We start from the raw sequence: 22,433 nt of genomic DNA on the forward strand, positions 1-22,433 counted from the left end.
CAGAGCATAAAGGCAGCAAGCTTGGAATACACACACCTTCCTCTAGAGAACAATATCTGTTATGCCTATTTCACCACAGTCAGTTTTCCTGCAGTGGTAGGACAATGCTAGACCTTTTTCCTTCCATTTATGGCCATTGCACTGTCTCTCTCTATTTTATGAATCTGTACTGAAACGTGTGTTTTGATGCTGAAATTATCTCATTTCAAGGTAGAGTGAAGAAAGTTTTAAAAATCTGGAAAGAACAAGTCATGTATAAATTGTCCATCACTGTCATCTTCTACCTGAGGACTCCACTCTGAGCTAAATATACGATGGCATCAAGTCTACTATGTATAAGAGGGACATTCAACTAGCAGGAGTAAGCTTTCTCAAAGGCAGACATATTGAAAATAATGCCAACTATCTATATATCATTTACTGCCTTCCCTTGGGAACCTCAGTCATACCTGCCATAGGGTATTTTTCTTTGGAGATTCATCTTCATTCTGATCCTCCATTACTGATGTGTTCTAGGAAAAAACAGAAATATTATTTGAATTTTCCTCTGCATGTGTTTAAATTTTGTGGCAATTCCATGCCTGTGCAAACTTTTTGAAAAGCACATCTAAAAAAGATAAAACCTTATTTTCCTATCAAACATTACAAGAGATTTCTAGTCACATAAAATCTAGAAACCATAAATGTTAAGATTTCCAAAGAACTAGAGTATGTTCACGGATTCCATTTACAGTAAAGATAATTCCACTTCTGACCTCTCTTCAGTTTCCATCAACAGGCTCTCATCTATCCTTTTTAATTATCTCAATGGGGAATAAGTCCATTTATGAATTAGAATTAAACTCCATCAGGTGATCAGGAAAATTGCTGAAGTGATTAAACAAGCAGCTTCTGATGTGAAGTCAAAATACATACGTCTAGGGTGAAAAAAATCCAGTCAGTACACCCTCTCACTCATGTAATACGATCATATATTGGACATAAAAGACCTATCAGGAGTGCAAGATTGTTCTCTACAGACTATTTTGTAGCCGATTGCCATTTACAGTTTTTAATGTCCCAAGAGATTTGGCAGCTGCCATTTCCCTTTACTTCTATTTTCCTTTCAAGAATTCTAATATCTTTTTCCCTTCCATCTTTACCAGTATGTATCTCACTTCAAACTTCTCTTCTCCCTCTTTACCTTTCTCCACTTTCTCCTGTTTTCTTCCCTTTTTTTTTTTAAATGGAAAACCTGACGTCCGCCTCCCTCAACATCCATCCTCCCCTCAAATTTTCCTTTTCCCTCAGTTCATATCTTCTTTTCTCCACTACCTGCCCACATTCACTCACTCGATTCTGCCACTAAAACTGAAACAGTCATGCATTCTCTCCACAAATCACACTCATGAATCCCAACTTACTCACTGCTTCCCCTCATACCTCTGCAATCACTATTCACTGGACTCACCCTACACACCCATTCCCTCTACTCCCCTCCATCACTCATACCTACAAGAAATTGGCCAGTCGATAACGGATTGGTAAAGGGGCTGTCAGGGAAAGCTGTGTATTTTTTTAAAAATGAAAACTATACATATTTCTACAGATGTGTATATTTTGATGTTATCTCTCTTCCCTTCTCCTTTATATATCACTTGTTCTGGGGAAAAACGTGGAATTAAGATGAGTTTTATACCTACTTCCAAGTGTATATTTTATCCTGCTTCCCTGCCTTTCTTTTTTTTGGCCGGGGGGGGAGGGGGTCTTCTTCCATTATGAACTCTCTCTGATAGAAACTGTACACACAACTGCTTAGGAGCCACCCCCCCTTCCTGGGTACTAGCTATGTTCTGAACACATTTACCACCCTTCCCTCTTCCTCCACACAGTTTTTGTCGTGTGATAATAGCGAATCACAGAATGCAGCTTTATTTCAACACCAAAGGAGGAAGCTTACTAGAAAAATAAAACAGCATCACCCATAAAGCTACACTCACTGACCCCCCTTTTAACTGTAAGCTTCCCTCAAACTTATTTGAGTCCCTCCTGCCTGGCTTCCTGTTACAGAGAAATGGCGTATCCCACTTTTGAAGAATTACATTGTGAATTGCCAGCAAGAGGAATATGCCTGGAAGAAAAAAAGCAAACTCATCTGCTTATGATGTAAGCAGCAGAGACAAATACAGCAAAAAGTGGAGGAGAAGGAGTCCAAATATAGACAAAGGCAGTACTATTTATATTTGTTTAAAATTTTCATACACTTCGAGGTGACATACATATGTTACGCACAATTACACCTGAAAAAGCTACACACCTTTGCCTCATGTTTTAAAATTATCATCTCTTTGGGATTGTGTTCTCTGGTTTTTAAATGCAGCAGTACTGTCACCGATGTAAACACCTCTTTTTATGCATGATTCTATTTGCTACTGCACAACCATCCAGAAGGAGCACAAATTAATTGACAATAATTACTGGTACTCTGCCATCCATACCAATAAGTGATACTGGAAGACTAACAAAAGCCCAGTGAGTTGTCAAGGATAACACAAAGCCAAAAATATTCATGAAGTGGAAATTTTGCAGGAAGTACAGGTGCAAATGCCTAAGAACTACTAACAAAGGAATAAATTAGCTGCATCTGTTAAAAGAAGAGTATAGATCATCTCCCTTTAAAGGTGAAATATAAATGTAAAAAAAGAACGGTTAGTTTTACATGCTAGCATAGTATAAAAAAAACTCACTGGTAACGGACCACAAACAACTGAAATGAAAAGTAGATTGAATGCTCTTTTAATCTGATGACTTGGGGTTGGTGTATTCAGCAGACCAGCCCAGGTGAAAGATAAAATGTTGCCACTCCCCTCAAAAAGTCCAGCATATTTGAATCCGTCTTGTTTCCCCAAATAATTCAATTTGAGCTGCCATCCCACCTGGACTCGACTCCTACTACTTCCCTGCTTCTTGCTCCCTCCCCATCTCAACACAAATGGCTCAGAGGTCATTTTTCCTCACTCCCCTTACCACCAAGAAAAATGAGCAGTGACTAAAAGGTTGTTCTGCTCACTTACACCTTGTCTTCCATAAAATGAACCAGTAACTCCACAGCCCCATTTATTCAAGAAATAAAAAAATTATAGTTATAATAAATTTTCGACTGTACACTCCCCAGAGCAGAGACTGTCTTGACACCTGTCTCTTGTATAGTGTGGAGCACGCTGTAAATGATGTATTTAATTTGCAGATCCTTTTCAAGGACACTGCCATCTTCAAAACAATTAGTTTGTAATACAATCAAAGAAATATAAAGTTGTGTTTCTCTCCCTGGCTTTGTATTTGCACTTGGCTAACATTTAGCCTTTCCCCACTTCAATGCTATGTTATGGGAATGTTAGCTAACATGTAATAATAAACTTTAGTAGAGCCCAGGGAGAGTATATTTTAATATATGATAGCTGATTACATGGAAATTTCTAGGATTCAACTCAATCAGCTAGCATGTGTTAAAAATAAACAGTGCCTGGTTTATTAGGATAGAGGTTTAGAATGCACTGGCTAATACGTTATATCCATAGAAGTCTGCTATTGGAATGTGTTAACTAATTGGACTAATAGGCAGTGGTAACGATACAACTGAGTTCCTCTGGAATCTAGAGACTATCCCAGTATTAATATATGCATAATATTGTCTATGAATCTTTTAGTTAAATTACTAGAATCCGTGTGGAATTGCCACAATAGGGAGTTAAAGCATATACTTACATCCTCTCTCATAATCCTGATCTTCCTTGCCCTGTTCTGACTCCTAGTTTTCCAATCTATCCCTTTAATTCCTATGGTCTTCAATGCTTACAGAAACTTTGTGGAGCCTTGAGACCCTTAGATGGATCCCTAGGCCCCTAATGCAGAAACTGCAACAGCATGCAAGTATCCTAGGGCACATTTTGACTGTTTAGGTTCTGAGCTCCACACAGCTAAGCAATAAGGATCAAACTGTACAAATGAACAACAGAGACAGGTGACATGGAAGAGTTATTGAGCTGGAAGGCAAAACTTTGATGTCTCATGGGTGTGGGAACTCCACAGAATATTGTATGGAAAGGAAGAGGAGGAACATAAATAATGAGAAAAAAGGACACGGGAAACATATTGAAATGAACATGCTTTAGAAAATTGTGACAAATTCTATAAAATTTACCATGAATATTTTACATACATCCCTTCCCACAAAGTTGATAAGTTTTTATTAATTCTATTTAGGTTATCAATAAAATCTACAACTCCTAGATAAGTGGCAAGAATTTTGTACAAGTGGGTTAGACCATTGCCCATCAAGCCAGAAATTCCAACTGTGGGAATAGCAGGTGCTTCACAAACTGCTGAAATCCCCATAATCATGTAACCAACTGAACAATGTTTTGAGTATAGGTGGATACAAGAGTCATTATTAGCCCCATGCATCAATTAATTTATGCCCTGAAACATGCAACTGAGTGCGCTTGGTACAACTACAAGAGGATGCCATAAAATTACAAAGTTAACCAACTGGAGTTGTTTATAGACGAGAGAGAAAAAAGGGGAATAAAACAGAAAAAGGGGAAACAAAGAAAAACCAATGCAGATGAAAAGCACAGTAATGAATTATATTATAAACCTAGTATAGCATAAAACTGAATTTTAGTTAAATATAGAACTTTTTGAACATGCCAAAATTTTAAAGCCAATTCACTTCCCGGGTACATTTGGAAAAACTTCACAAGAATGTCTGTAACAATGTGTTAGGAAATCTTAATACAGGGGGTTTCTGCCATCCCCCTTACAATCAACTGGACTAATAGTAACCATGTTGCATAAATTAACAGGAAAAGCAATCATTAAACGTAATCAGGATTTCAGAACATCTTCCATTTTCTTTTATATGCCCTGCGTATATAAATCTTCCCAACCATAATCAGTAATTGTTGATGACAAAAGTAATTATATGAGTAGGCATAACGTAAGTACCAATTACATAAGAAAATACTATTATTCTAGTGTATATTGTACAACATATGTCAAAGTTGCATATAGATTTCCAACCTGTTTTCCCCGAGATTAACACACTAAGACTAATTTTTTAAAAATAATTAGAAATGAAAGTGTTCCAAAATCTTGATTATGTTTAACCATTGCTTTTTCTGTTCATCTAACCACGTGGTTAGTATTAGTCCACTTTATTGTAAGAGGGATGGCAGAAACCCCTGTATTAAGGATTCCTGACACTTTATATTACAGACATACTTGTGACATTTTTGAAGAGCTCCACCACCCCCAGAACTCTGAAATGTACAGAAGGATACACCTGGGGTAAAGGAAGTGCCATTTTGGGCAACATGCCACACCCACATTCTATAGCACTGCTGGTGTACCTCACTTCAGCATTTCAGATACCACTCACCGCATGCAGGACACAGACAAAACAGATCCTAATGTTGCTACACCCCTCAAAGTCTTCTTTTGCCTGCACTGAAAACCAGACGACCATGAGTTCTAGTCTCACTTCTTTTGATTAGAACTAATAATTCTGAACCCTCACAATCCTTTTTGAGGAAGGCCTCATACCCCACTGAGAAGTTATGCAAGACAGAACTAGAACCCAAATCTCCAATATGACAGACCCAAGTCCAACTCACCTATCCACACTGCCTCTCAAACAAACTGCTCTCTCTCCCCATCACCAGCTTTGTTGCCTGTAAAATAGGGCTGCTCACGCATAGGCGATCCACTGTTTTATTTCAAATCATGCTGACACATGATGTGTATAGCAGCTGAACATAATCAAATTTATGCCTTTTCCTTTTTAAGACACTTAGCAAGTTTCATACCTGGAAGTTCAGAAATATCAGAATTAAGGTCGGTCATGAAACCTTAATTCAGCTCGTTTGTATGTATGCATTATGAAAATAATGTGTTATTTGGTTTTTTTTTCCCCCACCAGTTCCCTGCCTCATTCATTACATAAGCTGCATGTGCTCAGCAAATGAATCAGGTTTGTGGGGCGAACCTGGCTAATGTCCATAGGACACCAGCCTCAAACGGTCTGGAAGTTGGAAGGAGAGAAGAGAATTGGGAAGGAGACTACAAGAATAGAAAAGATAGTCTTGTGATTAAGGCAGTCAGATGCCATCCAGAAATGATCCTTACTCTGTCAGACTTCTTATGTGATGCTAAGCAAGACACACAAATCAACATTTTCTCAGGTGGCCACTGTTTCTTCATTTTCTGTGCACTGAACTTGACATACCTGGGATCTGATTTTCAGAAGTGCTGGAACTCAACTGTCCCTATCCCTAAAACAAGGATCAGCATTCAGATACTCCAGAGAGGAGCACCACAGAAAAGCTCATGAGGAAATTAATCATTGTGTATGTTGCAAGGCTTCTTCGACGGTGTACAATAAAGAGTGCATGGTGTCACACAAGGAATAAAATAGATAAGAAATATTGTACAGTCACCGTATTTCTTAAGCACCATCCATCCCATGCACAGATAGAGACGGGGGACCTGCAGAAAAAAACCTAGAATGCAATCATGTAATTAAAGACTATGATAACATACACAAGGGGACAGAAAAAAGGTATCCCAAAACATAATTTTGGCATTTCCTAACTACTGTGTGTGACTTTGCAATCTTAAACACTCTTAACCTAGCTTCGTGTATGTAATTACAGATTTTGCTGATAGCAATGCCTAAATTTAAGGTTGCCTAATACTTTCCATCACAAAATCCTGTTTTCAATTGTTTGTAATTTTGCCAAAATAATTGTTCTGGCTAAAAAGATTTTTATGTCAGGTGTCTTTGTCTGAAGTTTTATGGAAAGTCTCATAAAAAAAGGTTCAGCTATTTCCTAGCATGAGGTTACGAAAGAAGATGATTTGTCCCTGTTAAAAAACACTCACAACAGTTTAAACTGAGTAGCTCTAACACCTCCATGCTTTAGAGCACGGATCTGAAATTTCGCAGGGGGCCACCCTGGTGTCCTAGACATGCTTTCTGCAGTCATGAAAATCCTCTGAAATTTAGCCATTATGAGACCCTGAAAAATTGCAGTTTTTAACATGATCAGCAGAGGCATACAGGCACCAAAGATTCCATCTGCACTGAGCATGCTCCATCCCCACTCAGCCTCTACATGCCAACTGGATTGCATATGATTCCTCCTCAGGTCGTGACTGAGCATGCTCTATCCCTGAGCTACGTGGACTGAACACAATTTTCCCTTCAGTTGAACCTCCTGTCCGCCAGGGGCTGCTGCAGCACCAGGCCTGACCAGGCAGAAAGTGGACTCACTAGACTCAGGAAGCATGGAAGAAGGAAGCAGCCTGACTCAAGCGCAAAGGGATGGGCAGGGAGGGAGGGTGGAAGGTGCCATGTGTGTGGGGACAAGAGGTAATTTGGGAGAGATAAAAGCAGTGACATCTGGGGCTAGAAGGAGCAAAAGGTTCTAAAGCTTTAGTCTTACCGTTCCTCTGTTGTCCACAAAGAGCTGTAAATCCCACTAGCAAAATGTCCCATCTCCCCCAGTGGCTGGTCCCCATAGTGGAAAAGAACTGTTACTGCTACCAGTAACTCCACTGGCCCGAGGTCTGGGTTGTCAATTTAAAGATCAGAACAAGGTGTGAACTATATGAGAGTCAATATGGTTCCAGAAAATGGGAATGTGGTTTTTTTTTTCAATTTACTTTGTTTTTTGAAAACGAAGAAATTACATTTAAACCATTGTGTTAAAAGAGCAGTAAGATTGCAATGTTAGTACAAAGGACGGACACGGGACTGTGTACTGTATTGGACTGTTGCCTGTAGGAATCCTGTGTCATTTGCTGCAGAAGTTAGAAGGTGTAATGTGAAAAGAACGGGGGAATGCTGGAAAAGAAAGGATAGTCTTCTGGTTAAGGCAGTTAAATGCTACTCTGAGAACTAGATTGTAACCCTGCTTGTGCCACAGCACTTCTGTAAGATGCTGGAAAAGTTATCAATAAAACATTTCACAGGTTCTAATTTAACCTTAGCCTCTGTGCCTCAGGTCTCCATCTGTAAAATGGGGATTATCCCACCTTACTTCAAAGGTCACCTTTCTTCTGGCATTTCCTAACTTCTGAGCGCTTGACTTGGCAACTTTAATGTTGGCTTTTTCTAGGAAAGAACACAAGGGCAAAATATTTTTTTCAAGCCAGAGATGCAGAGCCCATCACTACAGTTCTGCATACTCATAGCTTCTGCTGTTGCTTTAAGTATAGGAGAACCTGTTCAAATAGCCTAGTGGACTGACAGTTGTGCAAACCACCAACAGTAGGCTGATTCAAATATTTATTTAGAAGACACTAAATACCTATGCCACGTGAAAAGTTTATTTCTACAAGATGTTTTGCCTTTATAAATTCACTTGCTGATTTAGTATGGTCTTTTCCTTTCAGTTAAAAAAAAAAAAATCAAGCTCTTTAGGAGTGTTTGGTGAGTAACCCCAACTCATCTAAGATCACAGAAATGAACTCCCTCAGGCACAGGAAAATAGGCCCAAAAGGCCCTATACATTTGTTTAGATCACTGAAGCACTGGTCTTAATTCAAGTGTATGAAAACAAGGGAAGAGGAAATGCCATATTTTTTGTTACTATATTTCCTTAAGCTTATGCTCAAATAAATTTGTTAGTCTCTAAGGTGCCACAAGTCCTCCTTTTCTTTTTGCTGTGGATGGGCTAGAGTAAATGGGTTAAGACCAAAGCAGACCGTAAAGAACTTCAAAAAGATCTCACAAAACTAAGTGACTGGGCAACAAAATGGAAAATGAAATTTAATGTGGATAAATGTGAAGTAAGGCATAACGGAAAAAATAAGCCCAACTATACATACAATATGATGGGGGCTAATTTTGCTACAACTAATCAGGAAAGAGATCTTGGAGTCATCATGGATAGTTCTCTGAAGACATCCACGCAATGTGCAGCAGCAGTCAAAAAAGCAAACAGGATGTTAGGAATCATTAAAAAAGGGATAGAGAATAAGACGGAGAATATCTTATTGCCCTTATATACATCCATGGTATGCCCACATCTTGAATACTGCATACAGATGTGGTCTCCTCATCTCAGAAAAGATATACTGGCATTAGAAAAGGTTCAGAGGAAGGCAACTAAAATGATTAGGGATTTGGAACAGGTCCCATATGAGGAGAGATTAAAGAGGCTAGGACTTTTCAGCTTGGAAAAGAGGAGACTAAGGGGGGATAGGTTAGAGGTATATAAAATCATGAGAGGTATGGAGAAAGTGAATAAGGAAAAGTTATTTACTTGTTCCCATAATTTAAGAACTAGGGGCCACCAAATGAAATTAATGGGCAGCAGGTTTAACACAAATAAAAGGAAGTTCTTCACACAGCACTGTGTCAACCTGTGCAACTCCTTGCCTGAGGAGGTTGTGAAAGCTAGGACTATAACAGGGTTTAAAAAAGAACTAGATAAATTCATGGAGGTTAAGTCCATTAATGGCTATTAGCCAGGATGGGTAAGGAATGGTGTCCCTAGCCTCTGTTTCTCAGAGGGTGGAGCTGGATGGCATGAGAGAGATCACTTGATCATTACCTGTTAGGTTCACTCCCTTTAGGGCACCTGGCATTGACCACTGTCGGCAGACAGGATACCGGGCTCGATGGACCTTTGGTCTAACACAGTATGGCCGTTCTTATGTTCAAAGTCCACAGATGCCACCTTGCAGAGAAATTCTACTATTGCAGTAGTTCCAACCTCAAGGTTAGAAATAGGTAACTATTGGCACGAATGGAGATCTGCCAGTATTTGTTTATACCAATCAATGAAGTGATTCACTTGCTGTCTTGGCAGAAAGAATTTTACTCCTGCATTTAATGGCAGGCTACAGTGGAAAGAAGTGGGCAGAGATTCTATCTTAGTTACAGCTGGAGGGGGGAAAAAGACAAGGAATTATCCAATTAGCAATAATCAGTAATGAAGTAAGGCTATATCTTCAATGCCAAAAAAGGTGTTTTTAAAGCAAAATAACTAATGCACACTAGCTATCTTGCTGTAAAATCCTAGAGGAGATGAGGGGCAGACAGTTTTTACAGCAACATAGCTTGGTTAGGTCAAATGCGGGGGGCGGAAGTGGGGTGCTGACCTCTCCTAGGCCATGCAGCAGTAAAAACTCCCTGAGCCTGTCTCTCCACTACTTTTTTTCAGAGCGATAATTAACACGGGTTACTTATCTTGTTGTAAAAAAACCCCACCCTTTTTGGACAGTAAAGACTAAGATAAGACTCCCTCGTTGAGAAGGGGAAAATATACGGTGTAAAATAAGTCAATGACAATTGTTTTTAAAATTTTGCTTCTATCCATTCATTTGTTTGTAGTTACTGTTTATAGGACACTTTGAAGACAAAAGTACTAAGCTTCATTGGGTTAATATCAGGGTGGATTTGATTTAAATCAATAATCAGGAAGACTCAATTTAATCATGGATTTTGACACAAAAGTGCATTCTTGTTGGTTGTTAAACCTTCATACATATTCTTCACAGGTAGGGGAACTTCATTAAAATATTCCCAAACTGGGTCTCTTTTAGGGCCTGCTGCCATTATAGGTTTTTCCTTCTAGTGAGAGAATGGTATGGTAGATCTCAAATCAATGAAGGCTACACTCAAAGACCTCAAGACTTCTGGAATATGCTGCTCAAATAGTTTCACTTTTGTTTCTACTGCCTGTCCCTCCCTTCTCACATTTATCTCCAGACTTCTTCTCCTTGTCCAGATCTATTCCACCCCCCAACAATCTTCTATACATTGAACTTTGAGAGAGAGATGTACACAAATTTGCAGAGGGACAATAGGGTGGAGGTCTGTTATTTCTCACCTCTATGTATCATTTATTTAAAACATTTTTGCTGTTAACAAGCATGTTATCTCTGGAGACACAAATCCACAGTTTGAGAACTGCAAAACTAAGCATCTCTGATGGTATCTTCTTCACTGAGTACTGAATCCCATTGGGTAGATAAAAAGATTAACCTAAATAATCTATACAGAAGACCCTGGAACCCAATAAGATTGGGTCCCTAATCCATGAACTATTGGAACTCCTTTACAAAACTTTTCTTAAACATTACATGAATATATTGTCTCATACTACAGAATTAGAATTTATAATCCCTATTCCATGATGAGATATCTTTGAGCTATAATTTATCTTAATTAAAACTATCTGTAGGTGGGTTTTTTCCCCAAAAAACATTTTATCAAAAAAATCTGATCAAAATAATCAGATTTTTTTTTTAAAATCATTGATTTCTATCCACCCTGGTTAATATCTTCCACTTAAGTTAGTTGCCAATTTATCCTAAACTGAGACAAGCAAATGCTAAATGGCTTTAAGTGTGCATTAGGGGTTTACACTGGTTTCATTCAGGTTTCAGAGTAACAGCCGTGTTAGTCTGTATTCACAAAAAGAAAAGGAGTACTTGTGGCACCTTAGAGACTAACCAATTTATTTGAGCATGAGCTTTCGTGAGCTACAGCTCACTTCATCGGATGCATACTGTGGAAATTGCAGAAGACATTATTATATACACAGACACCATGAAACAATACCTCCTCCCACCCCACTCTCCTGCTGGTAATAGCTTATCTAAAGTGATCATCAAGATGGTTTCACTGGATCAAATTTTTGAATTTCTTGTTTAATTGGTTAGTTTTTCTCTCACAGTTGAGTTCCAAGTCCTGGGCTAAATAAAGGATACAGTCAGAGTTAAAGATCATTATCAAGTTGTACTGAAATACAGGCTGAGCTCTTTCTCCCTTGCCCCTATATCTCCCAACCCTCTGAGGAATGGCCCCTCTTCCCACACCTCTTCTCTCTCACTCTAATGCTGCATAGCAATATTTAGTCTCAGTGCTACAATCAGTCCTTATAGTTTACATTATATTTTAAAATCTTTCCCTCCACTTTTTCCCTTTTCTCTCCCCTCCTCACCACCCACCCCACCCTGCCAACTCATCACCAAATCAAAGTTATTTTAAACCTCTCTCTATCAGGGCTAATGAAACCAAATTAGGAAGTGGGAGAGCTGAAAAATCATTCTTTTTAAAGTTATACTGGGTGATAGAGGAAGATATGAGCAGCAAGAATGCGAGAAGTTTATACTCGTGGGGGAATTCTGTGCCACTGTGTGCGCGCAGAACTCACATCCCCCACAGATTTCTTTACTTCCCCGCAGAAAAATGACTCTCCCCAGCAGCGTGGGCATCTTTTCAGGGACCCAGAGCAGCCAGCAGAGAGGTAAATCACTGCAGGGGAGTGGGGGACGCCCCCACCGGTGGCTCCAACTCTGCGCCAGGCTCAGCTATTAGTCCTGGCTGGGCTAGGGGAGGACAGGACTTGCTCTTCCCCTAAAAGGAGCAGCCAGGATCAGGTCACATCCACGCCCAGAAACCTCCCGCAGCTGCAGGAAGCTCCGTGCCCTCCCCATCATCGCTCCTCAGCTGCAGGGAAAAGGATCACCATGCAGTGAGATGCTCCCCCCTCCACCTAATCCCGCACATCTGGAATCCACGTTGCCGAGCTTTCCTTCCTCCCCCTCTCCCCCATAACCCTCTCCACCAAGCCCCCTGCACCCGAACGTCCACTCCACTGAGCTTTACCCCTACATCTGGAGACCCCCCCCTTCACACAGACACCCCTGCCAAGCCCCACCCCCCGCACTCGGACCCACCCACCAAGGTCTGCCCCCCCCCACATCCACACACAAACCCCCACTCTGACGAGCTCCACCCTCGCTGCACCTGGACCACCCCAATGAACCCTCCCACACCCAAACTCCCACCCCACTGAGGCTCAATCAGCTGCACTGAGCCACCCACCCCACCACAGCCCACTGCCCCAGCAGCCTGAGCCCCCCACACCCAGACTCCCCCACTGAGCCCCAGCCACCTTCACCTGGACTCCCCTGCAGAGTCCCATTGCCCCTGCACCTGGAACCCCTCAACAAGCCTCTGTGCATCCAGATCCCTCCCACACATGGCTCCCCACTGAGCTGTCCGCACATAGAACCCTCTCATCCCACACCTGGATCCCCCCCACATTTGGATTCTGCTGGGCTGAGCCTGCCTGCCCACACTTGGTGTGCCTGGTGCAGAGGGGCAGGGCCCTGGGTGTTTCTGGGGAAAGCCTGGCCCTTGCGCCGTGTCAGGATCAGGTGCCGCCTCACTGCTGAGTGTGTCCCGGGGGAGGGGGACGACTGACACAGAGGGGTGACTGCAGGGTGATCTCCCACCACCGGGCAGCCAGTAGCTTGTGCTCCCCACTGCCATAGAATATCAGGGTTGGAAGGGACCCCAGGAGGCTATCTAGTCCAACCCCCTGCTCAAAGCAGGACCAATCCCCAATTTTTGCCCCAGATCCCTCAATGGCCCCCTACAAGGATTGAACTCACAACCCTGAGTTTAGCAGGCCAATACTCAAACCACTGAGCTATCCCTCCCTCCCTCTCCATGCTGGAGCCTCCACATTTATTCGTTGACAAATACAATTTGCGGAATTTTAAAATATTGTGTGCAGAGTTTTTAGTTTTTTGGCGCAGAATTTTTAATGTTTTGCAAAGAATTTCCTCAGGAGTGAATGCCATCCCGTAGCACTGGTTCGCAATCTATTCTATTTCAGTATAGTTATCAGCTCCTTAACTTTCAGCAACCATACAATTTGTCCCAAAGGCAGGCTATAGAAAAGTTATACTTCAGACTAGCAATTTGTCTTTCATACCACAAAGGAGAAGATGTGTGACACTACAGGGCTCTTTAATCTAACACACAAGGACAAGATCCAATGGCTGGAAGTGAAAGCTAGAAAAACAAACTGAAAATAAGGCACAATTTTAATCTTATTTTATGTTTTTTACAGAATAATTGGCCACTGAAACAGCTTACCAAGGTATGGGATAGATTCTCTGTCACATGACATTTTAAATCAGAACTGGATGTCTTTCTGAAAGCAAGTCTCTAGTTCAGTGGTTGGTTTTCAACCCTTTTTCATTTGTGGACCACCCCTAAAATATTTCAAATGGAGGTTGTGACACTGCACCCCATATTCTTCATAATGATATTATGATGACATGATTATGTATTTTATGCAAGATAGGTCATGTGAGATATTGAAAAGGTTATGATTTACTGAATATGATTATCATACTTGTATGCATGTATCATTTTTGCATCTGAAGTTAAGAATATTGTCTATGTATCTATTACAATTGTGTTTACACATAGGGAACACCCACTAGGCAGAATGCACTCCGTCTAGACAAAACAATAGGCCTTAGAAGAAGCTTATCTCCCGGGCCGGGAAGGGGGGAGGAGCGGAGGAGAGAGAAAGGCTTCCTGAGGAGGCTACAAACAGTCCCCGAGTTGCTGTTTTCTGGACGGGATGATGGACAACACTAGCAGGATGTTGCCATCCTTTTGAAGAAGGGAGCGGAGCAATCCCTGCTTGAATGGAAATCCATCAACAGCAGACTTATAGAGCCTGACTGAAAGGGAAACAGAATATCACCCTGATTCAGTGTTATGCTCCGACAAATGATAGTGATGAAGATGTAAAGGACAAATTCTACCCTGCGCTACAGGCCAAGTTAGAGAGAGTACCACGCCACAACCTATCGTCATGTGAGACCTGAATGCCAAGGTCGGTAAGCACAACACAAACAACAGAGCAATGGGAAGACACAGGTGTGGCACTATGAATGAAAACAGAGAAAGGCTTGTTGATTTCTGTAACAACAATGACCCAGTCATTGGTGGAACCCTATTTGAACATCATGAAATTCACAAAGCTGACATGGTGTTCTCCAAATGGCAGAGATAAGAACCAGATTGACCATATCATGATCAATGACAAATGGCAACGCTCACTGACAGATGTAAAAGTGAGAAGAGGTGCAGATGTTGGCAGCGACCAACACCTTGTGACAGCCTCCATCAAGCTAAAACTGAGAAGTATGAGTCCACCAAACAAGGGACATAGACATTATGATATTGACAAGCTAAAGTCCCTTGTAGTACAGAAAGCCTTCGGTTCTGCAGTTAAAGAACAGGTTTCAAGCACTTGCAGACCTTGATGAAGAGGAGGGGAATGCAGATGAGGAGATCAACAAGAAGTGGGACAAAGTAACAGCAATTTATAAACAGAGCAGTGAAGGTTGTCTAGGCTACAGGCAGAAGAGAAGGAAGGAGCCGATTACACCCAGCACATGGAACACCACAGAAACCAGATAAGCCCTGAAGAAAAAAGTTTTGGACACAAAATCCCAGAAGCTAAAAGACAAATACCACGAGCAGTATCGCAAGGCACACTGGGAGGTCAAATGCCTTGTGAGAGCGGACAAACAGCATTATATTGATAATCTGGCAACACAAGCAGAGAATGCAACTGCTCGTGGTGAATAAGGAACCATCTACAAAATGACGCAGCTTATCAGTGGTAAAAGGCAGACGCCAACAAAACTCATGAGGAACACACAAGGACACCTACTAACAACCGAAAAAACAAGAAATGTGCTAGACAGAGCATTTCAAAGAATTGCTGAACAGGGAGCCACCTAAAAAGAAAGCAAACATCCAGGAGGCAGAAGATGATCTCGATATCAACATTGAAACCCCAACTAAGGAAGACATCATTCAAGCCATCAAATCCTTTAAAAATGGGAATGCTCCTGCAAGGATAACTTGAATGCAGAATTGTTCAAGCTAAATCCTAAATTAGCAGTATCTATCCTGGCCCCCCTATTTACATCAGTCTAGGAAAGGGAAAAAGTGCCAGATGAGTGGACCAATGGGGTTACAGTGAGAGATACCAAAGAAAGGAACTTTCAGTGATTGTATTAACTGGTGTGGTATCACACTTTTATCTGTGCCAAGCAAAGTATTGTGTAAGATCATAGTCCAGCATATAGCAGAGGCAGTTGATAGCATTCTCAGAAAAGAGCAAACTGGTTCTCAGAAAGGGCGTGGATGCAAACGAAGTCTTCACTCTACGAAACATAACAGAACAGTGCTTAGAATGGCAACGGCAACTCTACATAAATTTCATAGGCTTTGAGAAGGCTTTTGACAGCATTCACTGGACCAGCCTATGGTGCATGGAATTCCTTTCCATATAATCAACATCAAAAGCTTCTATTTCAACTTTACATGCAGTATGGACCACAGCGAGCACAGTTTTGAAGTCAAAACAGGAGTACGTCAGGGGTGTGTCATGTCTACAATCCTCTTCAACATTGCCATCGACTGTGTAATGTGGCGTACAATAGAAGACATGCCAAGAGGTATTAAATGGACACTCTTCTCATCCCTTGAAGACCTGGACTTCACAGATGATGTCGCTCTCCTATCACATACCCAACACCATATACAAGAAAAACAACTCGACTCAATGCATTCAGCCAGCAAATTGGTCTGAAAATCAACTGCAATAAGACAGATGATATGACCTTTAATATTGCCTCACCATCACCAGTACGGATAGAGGATTATGTTCTCACCAATGTAGAAACATACTTGGGCAGCACTATCAGCCAGGACCGTGGAACAAGCCAGGACATCCTGAACAAAATCAATAAAGCCAGGAACACCTTCAGGAGCTTAAATACAGTCTGGAAATCATCCAAATACAACACCAAAACCAAACTCAAGATTTATCAGAGCTGCATACTTTCAACACTACTTTATAGTGCAGAATACTGGGGAATGAGAAAGTATGACATGTCCGAACTGTCTTCATTCCATACAACCTACCTCAGAAAAATCCTCCGTATCTTTTGGCACAGAACAATCTCAACCAAGATCTATTGACACAGTGCAGCCAAGAGAATCTGAGTACCATCATTGCCAGGAGGCGCAGGAGATGGATCGGTCATGTGCTTTGGATGGAAATTGATTCCATCACCATAGTAGCAATAAGATGGACACCTGAAGGCAAGCGAAAACGAGCCCACCCAAAAACATGGCGAAGAGCTGTGGAAGCCGAGCTGAAAAACCTGGGGCACAGCGGGGGAACCACTGAAAGACTTGCTAGAAAGAGAGGAGTGTAGGAGCTTCGTCACTGCCCTAAATGCCAGAGGCGTAATAGGAACATGATGATGATGAAGAAAACCAGTGTGGGTGGAAATCATAACTCAGCGCAGAAAGTTATCTCTCTCTCTCCCCCCACATTGAGGGAGGAGGCAAATTTCATGAGCTTACGCTGTACAGTTCCCTGTGCAGAGCAAGACAGTATAATTTTGGGTTTACACTCTGAAGACGGGGATGTGCCTGAGTAGCTGGGAAGTTCCTTAGCTGGAGCCTCCCCATGCAGAGCTGATCACAGCATCTGCATGTAACTGCAGCTGGGTATATCCCTACCTGAATGTGTGCTGTTGAAAGTGCAGGCTGGAGCCTGGAAAAGGGCTTGGCAGGCTGGTCACAGCAGTACAGTGGAAAGGGAGCCCAGGCTGGTGGGTCAAGGGGGGGCTCAGTGGTACCCCAGTTCCACATGGAACCCATCACAGAAGTGCAGACCCCTTTGGAAATCTTAGTCATAGTCCACGGCCCCCCAGACCACAGACTGAAAACCATGGCTCTAATTCAACCACAAGCTGTGGGCTCAGTGCACGACATATTAGGTGATCGTTCTACAGTCCATGTGATGCAGGTCAAACTAAATGATCATAACAGTCCCTTCTGGTCTTAACTATCAATGCTAATGAAGTTGTTTAAAATCTGACAACACTGCTTAAGATTTTCAGAAATGATTAGTGATTTGGGGTGCCCAACTTGAGACATCTTAACAGGTCCTGCTTTTCAGGAAGTTCTGCTGGGAAGTCACCCTCCAAAAATTAGACCTTTTTAGGGAGTCTCAAAAGTTGGGCACCCATACATTGACTCAGAATCAACAGGGACTTCAAAATATTGGCCATTATGTGTCTCTGCTTTGAAAAAGTCATTTATCTTTCTGAACTGAGCTCAGCTGAGTCTGGTATCTGCAAGCCCTCTCTTCATCCTAACATACCCAAAGTCAAAGGGATGCGGGCAGGTATTTTACACATTTTTAAATGTTAACAAGTTATCTGTTTAATTTCACTGTGATTTGATGTCTGGTAATTAGCACTGTATGTTTTAACTTTGTTTCTAGAATACCAGCTCTTGCCATATGTCACTAACAATTTAATATTCGTATTTTCTGTAAACATTTGAATTTGCAGATCTGATTCAATATTTAGTAAGCCTGATGCCTCACTGTCCATTTCAGAAGTCCTGTAAACAGGTCACTGCATTTTTTCACCATTGTCCCTTTTTAGAAGAATTGTTGCTGCCAGCAATAGACTCAAAAAATGCCAAATATAATTTATTAAAAACCTTTTAAAACATACTTGATCATTTCTTGCCACGTGTAAGTTTAAGGTACTGTACTAAGCAACAGGTAAATTTAGTGCTTTAAAAATCTGAGTGGAAAGCTTTCAAATATTGCCCCCAGTTAGTTTCAGATATACTGGAGCAAGAGATCCCCTTAGATGATTAGTGCAGAAATTTACGGTGGTAAAAAGGGCGCAACTGTGTTTGTTTTGTTTTACTTGATTTTTAAAGATGTATCCATAGGCTAGTCATGAACCTCTATTGCTGCGTTCACTTAAACTAAGAAATTCTCAGTAACGGTGTTCATTCCATTTCTGGACTGGAAACTTTCACACAAAAGATTACAGATACCTCACTCTCTGTGTCCCACTTAAAGCCACAACAGAAGTAACCTCTAGATTTTGGAGTATGAATTTTAAAAGCTAAAAAACATGCTAACCTGTAAAGTAACATTTTTAATAAGATGCACTTTACTGCTGATGGGCCGCGTGCCGAAGGTTGCCGACCCCTGGACTAGAGTAATAGAGTAGGTAAATGGCTTTAAACAGGGGCAAGATCAACTTGAAAGAAAATTTTTGTTTACTATTGTTTCAAGTGTTAAGACGGAGACTGGACAAGATGACCAATCGAGGTCCTTTCCAGTCCCACATTTCTACAATTCTATGATTACTTTAACATTAGAGAATTTTGTTTAACATTGCGCTTTTTACAGCACTTTATATAGTCAGTTTCCCTACATATTCAGTTAGTTTCTAGCTTGCTAGCATTTTTCACTCAGTAACGAGGGGGAGAGAGAGCATTTAAAAAGATAGGGAAACATGGGTATTAAAACCACAGCAGCTGGTTCCAAAAGCAGGTATAGTTCCTGAAATTATTTTTTCATTAAAAAAAAAAAATCAGAGTTCAAGTTGACACTGTCCCTTATCAGATTAAAAATGATCTCCTAATTACTTCCCAAAAGAGATATGTCTGAGTAAGAACTGCAGGATCAAGCCTAACACATTCAATACATAACGGTATTTCAGATATTCAAGAACTGTGGTTTAACACACGTGATATTCAGAGTGGCTGGAGTAGAGAGATCAGGGCTCAAACTGCTTGTTTCTATCACATTAATATGGTGTTATCTTGCACAAGGACAATCAGTACTGTACTATATAACTGTAGCAGTTGAGTCATCCCTGCACAATTGATTACTGAACCATGAAGACCTGCAAAACTTGTAGACTACATACACTTTGGTATACTGCCCACATGTGACCACAAATTTACCTTTTAAAATATATTTTTCCATCCCTACCTCTCAAAACAAAGCATTACAGTCTCATGCAGAATCACCTTATTCCCAAAGGGAAAATTTTAAAATCTACCAGACACCTAAGATCAATTTTTTTAAGCTTAGTTCTAACATTTTTCATAGTGCCTGCTGCCCAGCTCAAACTGAAGGTTAAAAAAGAGTTGACTCAACACAGAAAACTCTTAAATACTAATGGCATCCAGATGTAAATGGCCAGCCTATGATACTCACTAACAATACTGCACCAGAATCTCAGCAGGTCACATTTGCTTCGCATCAGCAGCTACCACAGCAGTTTCTCTCCAGCACAACTCTAAGCAATAATTCTCTGTTATCAAATTCATAGACACCCATCGTTTCTTATGTGACTAAAGCCTGTCACACACACGACATGCATACTTCCAAGAAAAGATAAAGATTATTTTCTAATCAGCTATCCAAACAAGACATTTAATCATAAACTCACCCTGTGAAAGCTTTGCTACTATTGTCTAATGATTGACAGTCAAGCTCTCTCTGGAATTAAATTCCTTAGATATATGGACACCATAAAATTATCTAGAAAGGTTTCCGTAAAAGGATGTACAACTTAATAATAAATAATAATAATAATACTCCATTGTTGCCTAGAATGGAAAAATGTATCATACTCCACATAAAATAAAATGTTTTAAAGCAAAGCATTAGCTTCACAATTGAGAGTAAATACCAATGGTATCGAAGATTAATGGAATATTTAGTTATGAAATGATTTTCTACCTTCACACATCACCCAACTACATTTCAGAAGGGGAGAGGATAGGACATGGCAATTTACAAAAATCAAAGTTATTTCAAGATTTAGTTCCCTGAATTATTTTTATTGAATTCAACATACCATTCCCAGTTCTCCTGTGTGAAACAAATCTGATAACCTGGCTCCCTGTGGTTCACCTAATTAATTTTTCCATATAATTTCCAATAAACTTTAGAAACAGAAAATACAGGCCTTTTAAGTATTAAGCAAAGCACTATAGCGGAAAACAATCTTTCCATTAGATGCATGTGGCAATTTAGTTTCAGGAAAGACTTTAAATCCATCAGCTGCATAAAGGATGAATTCAAACTAGTGTAGTAAATGGGACTTGAGTTGTGGATTGCCAATTATGCCGCCTTTCCATAAGCACACTTTTCCTCCTCCTAGTTTCAGGCCCGTTTATATACACCTATTTAAAATATTGGCTTGAAATTAAAATGCATTCTGTAGGATGAGAGTAAGATTTATCTGTCAAAAAAGGATTTAAAAATTAAACGTAAGTTTTTAAAACTAGTATTTTATAATAAATGCTTTCTGAATAGCAAAAGGAAGTGTGTTTAACAGTTTTCAGCAACCTTTTAATTTCCCTATAAACAAACAAAGAGCAGAGTAGAAATCTGATGGGGAAGTACTAGATTATTGGTAAACAACCAATAAGTATAATCAGCTTTTAAATTAAAGGTGACAAAAGTAACATCAACCTTTGGAGGAGGTTCACATGGATTTATAGATATACTCTATTACAGAGAAACAACAAGGAGTCCAGTGGCATCTTAAAGACTAACAGATTTATTTGGGCATAAGCTTTCGTGGGTAAAAAACCACTTCTTCAGATGCATCTATTAGAGATTATTTTGCTTTTCAAAAGTCCTCCATATTTTAAGTCTAAATTCTATTAGAACTTCCATACTAAGGCATATCTAAACCAAGGAGGCAGAAAGAACAGGCAGTCCCTCCTACGCAATACATAAATCTGTTGAAGCAGAGTGCAGTTCAACATCCTCCTAATACTCTCTTGGAGGCAGAAAGGCAAGTAACTAAGTCCTCGAATTTAGGAAATATATTGGTCAGGATCAGGGGTAAATATATTTGCAAGCTAATGGGCCTTAGCTGAAGATGTGAGCAGCGTTTCCAAGGTCCTCTTGAGGGATGTAGGCTGAATCCCTGGTTCAGCTTTATATGTGAAAATGAGCTTAGTGATCTCATTTTAAACCCCACTTGTCCACAAAACCACCAGTCTCCCAACTGGCAGAAAACACACAATCAAGAATGGCCCAGGATAGAACATGTGTGTGCTTAGGAATGCTGTATAAGGAAGATTGAACAGTGGTTGCCTGTATTAAGGTGGTGCTATAAATTCCCCAATTAAACAGGCACAAAATTCACCAAAGTAAAAATATATACATATATATAATTTATTCCAGATTATTAAACAGTTCTTTTCCCAATTTATGATTCTCTTAATTTCTGTATACCTACTATCAAAATACTTTTGATCATATTCTTCCATTTTATAAAACTTACAAAAAACCAGGATCTCTGAAGCAGTTTTTTTTATTATGCCCATGAACAAAATGGTGCTGTAGGGGAGAAAAATACAAATAAAAGAGGAGTACAAGCATATAACTAAGAAAATGAATTGAGTGACAAGTACATACACTGCATTCTGAAAAAAAGCAGGTGAACAAAGATAATTTAAGTGATTCACAGTCACATCAAAACTACCACATGTATGCAGTGTCAAAATTTCACTGTATACTCCTGGATTGAAAAGTCAAAGCAGCGACAGTTTTAACTATATATTCAAGACTGTTTTCTTTACAGACACCCCAATTGTTCTTCCCAGTTTTCAGGCTCAGATATTTGCACTCCTTTCCTCCACAATCCCTCTCCGTCTCCCTATGAAGCAAAATTGCATCCGCTGATATTTGTTCTTG

At 40.4% G+C, this 22,433-nt stretch overlaps 1 protein-coding gene across 6 annotated transcripts in view; it reads right to left on the reverse strand.

Moving 5' to 3' along the window:
* FBXW11 (F-box and WD repeat domain containing 11) overlaps positions 1-22,433 on the reverse strand; it is a 122,483-nt gene that overhangs the window by 61,542 nt on the left and 38,508 nt on the right. For all 6 annotated transcript variants that reach the window (XM_037905988.2, XM_037905984.2, XM_037905989.2 and 3 more), the window contains one exon: positions 450-512. In XM_037905988.2, the coding sequence (XP_037761916.1) occupies positions 450-512 (63 nt within the window). The remainder of the gene's footprint in view (positions 1-449; positions 513-22,433) is intronic.

The sequence above is a fragment of the Chelonia mydas genome, chromosome 8, assembly GCF_015237465.2.
Source record: "Chelonia mydas isolate rCheMyd1 chromosome 8, rCheMyd1.pri.v2, whole genome shotgun sequence".
In the NCBI taxonomy this organism is placed as follows: Eukaryota; Metazoa; Chordata; order Testudines; family Cheloniidae; genus Chelonia; species Chelonia mydas.